Raw genomic sequence first — 9,868 nt, 5'->3', positions numbered from 1 at the left:
GCGGGGGAGGAAATATGGGACTGTGGAAGGAGCTTAATATCACCACCGACAATAGTTATTTATTACATCTGATTTCAAAAGAACACATATACTTTTTCGCCGATGCTCCTCATTTAATTAAATTAATGAGAAACTGGTTTATTGACACTGGCTTTTGTCTTGAAGATGGGACTTTGATCTATGAATTCTCTCATATTTATCAATCTTTCTCTGCAAGAATTTATCATTCCTTTGATCCTTATCAAGGAGTAACATGGTGTTTTTTTAGAAGATCTTCATATTTCCTTAGATTAGTCTATTTTCATCTCGTTTTCTACTAATCTAAATTTTGCTTCAATAAGAATAAAATAAAATAATACATGATTCATGTTTTTATTATTAAAATTACATCTATACTAAATCTACAACAAAGGTTTTACTATACATTTACACAACAAGTGTTACAGTACGAATCTATGCACATTGAAACCTGTATGATCTTCCTCATACAAATGTATCTTCCAACAAAAGATATGTTTAAGATTCATTATATCACAGTTTTAGTCTGGGATTTCTATCTCAGCCCACAGCATTCAGTCACTTTAAATACCTGAAAAGAAAAGGTACAATTAATGCTACTACATAAAAAAATTGACAAAAGAAATTAAAACTAGAAAGTGGATTGACAAGAAATAAAATATTCCTTATAACACTGTAATGTAAAGCTGGGCTTTTGCAAACTGCTAAGATTGTGTGAAGGGCCATCACGACCGATGAAAACTGGTGGAATAAATATCATATAAAAAAACTGCTGAGATTGCATACAGGAGGCTTTATTTTTACAGTGAAACCTCGTTTATCTGGACTAACTGGGACTGGAAGTCATCCGGATAATCTGGAAATAAAGGAGAAAAAATCGAATACGCATTATATACTGTACTATATGTCCCTACTTACATTTATTTCCAAATTATAAAACACTGTATACACTTAAACGCTGTTAGCTTTATTAAAATAACTAAAAGTTTCTTTTCAGTCAATTTCAAATGACAGTTACGTGCAGCATGATTGCGCAGGCGTTTCACAATCAGGAGTTTGATTGATATTGTTTCAGTCTGACATTACAAATAAGGCGAAACTTTGTCCAGCTGAGTTGTTGCCTCAGTTCTTCCAGCTGTACATCAATCTCATTTTCGGACCGATCATCACTGTCGTCATCTATATCTGCAGAGAAACAATCAGTGATCATTTCGTCATCAGTAACTGTGCTGCAGCCACCAATGTCTGTTTCTAATCAGACATTTATGTCAGTAAGATCTACATCTGAACAACCAGGAATGTTCGCAAATGTTTGAATAAACTCTGAAGCGTCAATATCATTGCAAACTTCTTCATTTGAAGCACAAATCTCATCTGTAGAATTGCAAATAGCCGGCTATATCTTTTTTCAAGACTTCTTATTGTCAATGCAGCAACATGATCCCAGAAGATGCAACCATGTAAATAACATCTTTCACATCCACTGATTTGAAATGCGAAATCACACCATTTTCCCTCCTCTCCTTCAATCAGCTTGCTCAGTAGCTGTCTCTTTTACATACACTTGATGTTCTCCAACACACCTTGATCCATTGGCTGCAACAATGCCATAACATTAGGCAGTAAAAATTTAAATTTAATGTTGCCACTGATCAGTTCTTCTACACCAGGATAAGTCAGGGCATTATCAATTAACAATATGGCTTTCAAAGGTAAGCCTTTATTTGTTAAAAAATTTGTTACACTTGGCACAAAATCTTTATAGAACCAGTTTTTGAAAATTACACTGTTCATCCAGACACTTTGGCTCTGACTGACTGGACGGTGTGACTTTTGGTGTTCCAAATAAGAACTTTAGTACGATTCTTGGCATCTCTCAGTGCAGTCCCTACCTGGAGATCCGATTGAGGGACCTTTTTACCTCCGGAGAATTTTACACTTGGAACACATTCTTCTACACTGTCCATCCATAAACCACAAAAGAAGTAAATTAAAATCATCAGTACCAGTTGCAGAAGACACATCTCTGCAGTGTATATTGACTACACCCCAACTCTGGCTACCAGCAACAGGCATCTATAATGAACACCGATCAAAATACCCCTCATTTCTCATGAAAAACAAGAACTGAAAAGACTATAGTGGACTTTATGCTGTCAGCAAACAGATGGATACATTAATTGATTGATTGATCCAAACACTTTTTTGTGATTCATATGCAACTGGCAACAAAGACTGATTTACATATTTTAAAGTGCGGGGATTCTTAGATTTTCTATTAAGAAAAGAGGCGATTTATGTCTCCCAGATGAATTACTGCAAGCCATCGTTGTTACTCAGTCCTTACTCTTTTTATAGCCTTTTGCTGAGCCGTCTAATTTTGAAGTTAGCATCATGGATGAATATAACAGACTGCAAAACTGCGGTCAACACCATCTACCTTCGCCCGACCAAAGTAACAAAACCAGCACCCAGGGTCATAGGTGGTGAACTTTAGAACTACGTGATGAGTAATCCTCCAGCTCCATTAGAGCTAGACAGATGGAAGTCAGAAACTTCCAAAAAATGTTCTGCACTTGGATGTAAGTGGTACTTGTATGTACATGTAGTGTATGTTAAACAGTGATTTTTACAGACCTTGTTGAAATAGCGTTGTTGAATGTATTTTAAAATAGTAGATAGTAATATAATAATTTTCAATTACCTAATTAGTTTTTGCAGACTTCTCCAATGCACTGTACACTAAATACCCAAAGAACACAACATGGATTGAAAATTATTTCAATTATCTAACCTTTCGTTTCCTTTTCTGTCCCTTTTTGGTTGTATTTTAATAAGTTCTATTAGAAGGTAGTGTAAAATAGTGCCTCATCTTGCTGTTGGCTCCAATATGAATTTTCAGTGGAAGATGGAAGAAATAAAAACTTAAAAAGCTTTATTTTAAATTTGGTGGTTTCAGAATGGGAAGAATGTTTCATGCACGTAATTATACTTTCCTCCACTTGATGCGCTGCTAGAAGCGTAAAGTAATTAGTCATTCCTTACAGCACTTGCTGTTGCTATAAGCATGGAGTAATTAGATATCCAGGGCAAAAACAGGTGGCAGCAAGATGAGTTTCTACATTAGCACCTGTAGTGTTTGAAATGGGGAAGTCAATAACTTTTAGCATCCTATTATATGCATCCATGCTAGTGTCTTACTGGATAGCACCTGATAAAAAAAGTCCAGTTCCATCAGCGTTATATACTTGATCTGGTTTCCGGTTTTCGAAGGAAATCATTTTTTCGAAAACATTCATGAAGTGTTCAGCAGCCACTTTATCCCCTGATAGGCTTTTATCAATCATTATTAACTGGCGTATGCCATGACGAGCTTTCAGCTTTCCATCTTTCTAACCATCCCTGGCTATATATTATTTTAATGTACCGAAGTACATATGATATTTCCATGCAGATATTCTGTGTCATCATATGATGAAAGAGTAATGGAACGGAGAAATTCTCTCCGGCGCTGGGATTTGAACCCAGGTTTTCAGCTCTACGTGCTGATGCTTTATCCACTAAGCCACACCGGATACCCACCCTGGTGTCGGACAGAATCGTCTCAGAGTAAGTTCCAACTCTTAGGTTCCCTCTAGTGGTCGCCCTCTGCACTACGTCATAGATGTCTATGAACGTAGGACATGTCCACACATGTGCTGAGGTGCACTTGTTATGAGTGACTAGTTGGCTGGGATCCAATGGAATAAGCGCCATCTTAAATCACGAAGTGATTTACGCATATCATATATATTATTTTAATGTACAGAAGTACATATGATATTTCCATGCAGATATTCTGCGTCATCATACGATGAAAGAGTAATGGAACGGAGAAAAATTCTCTCCGGCACCAGGATTTGAACTCGGGTTTTCAGCTCTACGTGCTGATGCTGAATCTCAAAATCAAATGTTTGTTTTATGTATCGCTATTATTACATCTGTTCCTTTGTTACTTACAGACAGAGCAACCAATATTGACAATTCTACTGTCACTTACTTAGCTGCCCAGTCAGTTCGTCCATGTACACCGCCACTATGCTTTGGCCCAACACCTGATCCTCCAAATAATTTGTTTGGCTGAAGAGATACAGATACATGAGGGCTTTTCACTTCTGAACCTGAAAAAGACAGAAAATTCTTTAAAAAAAAAATGAACATACTGTATGTAAAGAGTGACTCACATAACTAGTGTATTTTAGTGTATCTAATAACAGTTTTTTTTACATTGTAGGGTTGACTAAGGCCTACCATTTGGAGTAGTTGGAAATTATACAGAATGTTACAGAAATTCGTAGTAACACAAAGTTAAGATTTTTTAAATCGGACACTCTATATTTCATTCCACACATTTGTTATACCCGGTACTCTTCATCCTGATTCAAATGATATAAGCAGGAAGTACCATAGCTTGTATTCAGATTATTAACAAATTAAAAATAACTTAAAGGAAAGGTGTACATGTTTAGCTATGAAAAGGTAAATTTCAATACAAATATTGAAAATGCGTCTCCCCTTCTGCAATACAACTTACAAAATTCTTTTTTTGTGCACACCTGTGCCATTACTAAGTACTAGGGAAGGAATATGTCTGCATGACTCCAAAATCATGTTTTGCAGATTGTCTACATTTCTGGCTATCACAGCCCTCTAACTTTAAGTGTTAAGTGAGTGGAAGAGAGGTTGAATGGAAGAGAAGGCCCTATAGCTTTAACTCTACCAGGCAAAATAAAACTACTATTATTACTACTATGAAAAGAAACTAGTTCGATTAATTAAAATGTGTCTTAGAGAAACTTACAGCAGAGTCCGTATAGGCCAGTTTCTATCTGATGCTTTTCCAATTCACTGCGGGCTAAAGCAGGGAGATGCATTGTCACCTCTACTTTTTAACTTCACTCTAGAATATGGCATTAGGAAAGTTCAGGATAACACAGAGGGTTTGGAATTGAACGGGTTACATCAGCTTCTTGTCTGTGCAGATGACGTGAATATCTTAGGAGAAAATTCACAAACGATTAGGGAAAACGCGGAAATTCTACTTGAAGCAAGTAAAGTGATAGGGTTGGAAGTAAATCCCGAAAAGACTAAGTATATGATTATGTCTCATGTCCAGAATATTGTACGAAATGGAACTGTAAAAATTGGAGATTTATCCTTCAAAGAGAAAAAATTCAAATATCTTGGAGCAACAGTAACAAATATAAATGACACTCGGGAGAAAATTAAACGCAGAATAAATATGGGAAATGCCTGTTATTATTCGGTTGAGAAGCTTTTGTCATCTAGTCTGCTGTCAAAAAATCTGAAAGTTAGAATTTATGAAACAGTTATATTACCGGCTGTTCTGTATGGCTGTGAAACTTGGACTCTCACTTTGAGAGAGGAACAGAGATTAAGGGTGTTTGAGAAAGGTTCTTAGGAAAATATTTGGGGCTAAGAGGGATGAAGTTACAGGAGAATGGAGAAAGTTACACAACGCAGAGCTGCACGCATTATATTCTTCATCTGACATAATTAGGAACATTAAATCCAGACGTTTGAGATGGGCAGGGCATGTAGCACATATGGGTGAATCCAGAAATGCATATAGAGTGTTAGTTGGGAGGCCGGAGGGAAAAAGACCCTTGGGGAGGCCGAGACGTAGATGGGAAGATATTAAAATGGATTTGAGGGAGGTGGGATATGATGGTAGAGACTGGATTAATCTTGCTCAGGATAGGGACTTACGTGAGGGCGGCAATGAACCCCTGGGTTCCTTAAAAGCCAGTAAGTATGAAAAGAAATCTATTAATGTTATATCTGGAGAGCATCCTAGCCATCTTATTGGCCCATTGCTTCTATATTTGTATGTGTTGGCACAACATTTGAAGTTTGTATTGAAGAGGTAGTTCTGACAAGAAGTCAACTGAAGAATTCTGAAGAAAGTGTAAACATATGGCAGCCGTTAAAGGTCCTTGGTAAAATGAACCTAACGAGCATCCACCTAAAACTGCACACCATACATCAGTATCCCACACTTGTTGATGATTGGTTTCTGCAGCTCAGTAGTGTGGATTATGGCATTCACTACTCCAATGTTATGAACTATTGTTCTATCTATCCATAAAACTTTCGATAGGAAACTGGAATCATCATCTATGTCAAACATTACTTCAAAAGCCAAATTCAAACGTCTCTCATAACCTGCATCTCTAAGACCTTGTACTAAATTCAACTTGAATGGATGCATTTATGCTGTCAAAAAATTCGATGTCCTCAACTTCTGGGTACATCTCGTTCTTTTGCAATATCCCTTACGGATATTGTAGATTTTGATCAACATATGTCAGCAGCATCTTTTAGTAACAAAGAATTAAATTTTAGGAAAACAATTCTTTTGTTGCCAGAGAAACATCATGATCTACCTGTTCATGGAAAATTAACAATAAAAACTTATTCTAGTTCCCTTGAGGTACCGAAACAAGTTGAAATGAGACATATGACGTGCACCAAATGTCAACACAGAGACATTTCCAGCAGTGACATGAGTAATGATGGCAGCATAGACCATGTCTCCTTTTATGTAGTGAGTTGTCTTAATTTATAACTACAGTAACTTATTTTTAAAGATTCCATTACAAAATTTTTACAGCTTAAAGCAAATAATCGATATATTTTTATTTAATCTTTTAATATCGATCAAAATATTCAATTTTTGTTATGAAACTACAAAAAAAAATAATAATAATAATTTTTCTAGGTACAATTTCTGCTTTAATAAGTCTCTTCAAGGGCTTTATGGTCAGAGAGAGGGAGAGGGGAAGAGAGAAGGGAGAAGGGGGAGAGGAGGCACAGGAAGAGAGAGCAAAGGGAGTGAGAGAGAGAAAGTGAGTGTGAATATGTGTGAGTGTGTGTGTGTGTGTGTGTGTGTGTGTGTGTGTGCGTGCGTGCGTGCGTGCGGTCGCAGATGCATGGTAGCTGTTGGGTTAGTGGCAGAAGTGATTGCAGAGATGTGGTATGTGATTTATAGCATGAACACAATATTTTTCGAATCATGATTTTTTTAAATGCAGAAAGTAACATACCAGCAAATCAATATAAATCCTCTTCTTAAAATCTGTCACTTTTCTTGACTTATGAATATCAGTAATAATAGCTTAAATGCTTAAGTAAATTTAAAGTATTAAATATGAATGAAAACTTTTCCCATCCTGAAGTGGAAACAGTGTGATCTAGGCCTATATATTAAAAACTACCGGTATGATAAACAATTTTAAATATTAATATTGTTGCAATAAAAGAAGACACGTGTGTACTTATTTTTAGTTACTTTCATAAAATAATATATAACAGCTTATTAATATTTGAGGAGAAAAATTTGCTCCAGCGCTGGGGATCGAACCCAGGTCTTTGGTTCTACGTACCAAGCACTCTGACCACTGAGTTACGCCGAATTCAATTCACAGCACCGTATCGAATTCTCCTCCTTCAATGTTTCCCTTTGTGGCCTTACTCCAAGTTAGGCATATATGTTGACACTAGCCGTACCTGTGCGCTCCACTGCACCCGTTTGAAATAAATACGAAGTAATTGCATAATTAAAATAGGACATTTGATCCAGGGAACATTCATGTTTGATAGAAGGATAAATCGTTTTATTATGTTACTTAATTTAAATGTATTTAAAAAATTAAAATGCGATCATTTTGATCCAGAGACCACTCATTTGGTCATAAAAATTATTTTAGGAAATACAGGAAACGAATGTACAAAATAGCCTATCAAGTTTTCTGTGCATAAGAAGCTATTTTAATCTTACCCGTCCTCGATTCACTCAGAAGTTACTGTAATAACATTATAGCATTATGTCCATCTAGAGAAACTACACTTTCCAATGGTGAATTAATAATTAATTATACAAATCGCTTAATTTAGCTTCCGATATTACTTCATACAAACACAGAAACATTCTCTGTAGGCTATGTTTCATAGCTTTCGATTGTTGTTGTCCAAGGCCCCTTATAGACGAAGTCATTTGTTTCTTATTTCATTACACCGCCTTAGATGGCGTTGTTATTGTAATTTTGAAAATCTTTTATCTCATTAAATATCAGTCCTATCAAAATTTTGCATAGAATAAAACTTATCAGAAACTATTTTTAAAGAAACTTTTATTATGTAATATTTTTCATGAAAATTAATAATAAGGGAGATATTTCGATTTATTTAATTCAAGCCCCCTTATAACCCCCCTTTTAAACAAAATATTTTGAATGCCATATAGCCTAAATTCTAAGTTACAACGAACTTAATTTTATTCCAATTTTCATATAAATCGGTTCAGTCAATATCGCGTGAAAAGGTAACAAACATCCAGACAGACAGACATACAAACAAAAATTTCAAAAAAGCGGTTTTCGGTTTCAGGGCGGTTAATTATATATGTTAGGACCAATTATTTTTGGAAAATCGAAAATTACCAGAAAAATTTCGGCTACAGATTTATTATTAGTATAGATTGGACATAAACGTCAACATATATGCCTAACATGGAGTCTGGTCACAAAGGGAAACATTGAAGGAGGAGAATTCGATCCGGTGCTGTGAATTGAATTTGGCGTAGCTCAGTGGTCAGAGCGCTTGGTATGTAGAACCATGGACCCGGGTTCGATCCCCGGTGCCGGAGCGAATTTTTCTCCTCAAATATTAATTGTCAATATTACAGATATTATTCTGTAGGACAAATTAATAAATCCATAATATAACAGCTTACTGAAAATCATGAATGGAAGGCCTACCATGCGGAAATTATCATAATGTTTAACACAAACTAATGTGTCACAGGCCTATTTCTATGAAGATAGTACTGATAATGTGTAAAAAATATACATTTACAACACTTAACAATTTAAAAGAAGATATACACATTCTATTCGTAATTAGGGAGACTTAATCAGGAAGAAACTGGTTCTGTTGTTGACAGAAAGAAATCTGTGAGATCAAAGGTAACCTATGATGTCACTGCTGCTAAGGTGCTTCAGACAAGTTATGAAATACGTATGTATCCAAAGACTATCCACTTCACTTACATGATTCAAGTTCCGCATACTGCAGATAGATGGCAGAACTATGACTATTTTCAAGCTGCATACCACTTTGGCAGGCCACACTGTGCATGATATGTACCTGTAGAGAGTTATGTTGGGTACTAGGGTGAGTGTATGTGTACCTAAGTGTTCGTGTAAGCACAATGTAGGGAATGGATGAAGATGATGATAATGAAGATGAGAAAGGGAGAAGGAAAACCTGGTGCCATCACATAGCCTATTCCTGTTACATAGCACCAAGGAGGCCACCAGGCTTAACATCCCCATCTGATGGTCGAATCACTATCAACAGTGACATATACCTTCTCTTCATATGCACTGCGGAGAGATTTGGGATTTAACCCAGACATATTGGTGCACAATCTAGTGATTAGAGTAGTTGTGCACCGCCACCTCTCCTAGTCCTGAGGTAAAAAATTTACACAAAAATCTCTGACTCCACTGGGAATCGAACCCAGGCCAACTAGTCTGGAGGCAGCAGCCTACCACAGAGATAACTCACCACATTTATGATATACCGTAAGTAGAAATAATTATTACGGAATTAGTAGTGTTAGTCAGGTTTCCAGGCATCTTCTAATGAGTTAGAGCACAGTCTGGAAAATTCTAAGAAAACATCCAAATCTATACCCATAAAAACTAAAACCAGTGTTCGCACTCAATGAAAGTAAAAAGCAGACAAGAAATGATTTTACTTTTGGCCTATATGCGCTACCTAAGAT

General features: G+C 36.2%; 1 protein-coding gene across 2 annotated transcripts in view; it reads right to left on the bottom strand.

Moving 5' to 3' along the window:
• Positions 1-356: 356 nt before the first annotated feature.
• LOC138710484 (serine/threonine-protein kinase dyf-5) overlaps positions 357-9,868 on the bottom strand; it is a 75,459-nt gene continuing 65,947 nt past the window's right edge. For both annotated transcript variants that reach the window (XM_069841413.1, XM_069841414.1), the window contains exons 11-12: positions 4,058-4,178; positions 357-589 (exon numbers count right to left, since the gene is read on the bottom strand). In XM_069841413.1, the coding sequence (XP_069697514.1) occupies positions 577-589; positions 4,058-4,178 (134 nt within the window). In that variant the 3' untranslated portion in view covers positions 357-576. The remainder of the gene's footprint in view (positions 590-4,057; positions 4,179-9,868) is intronic.

Source organism: Periplaneta americana, chromosome 12, assembly GCF_040183065.1.
Source record: "Periplaneta americana isolate PAMFEO1 chromosome 12, P.americana_PAMFEO1_priV1, whole genome shotgun sequence".
In the NCBI taxonomy this organism is placed as follows: Eukaryota; Metazoa; Arthropoda; class Insecta; order Blattodea; family Blattidae; genus Periplaneta; species Periplaneta americana.
The sequence above is the reverse complement of the archived record's forward strand: the minus strand, read 5'-3'. Positions and strand labels throughout refer to the sequence as shown.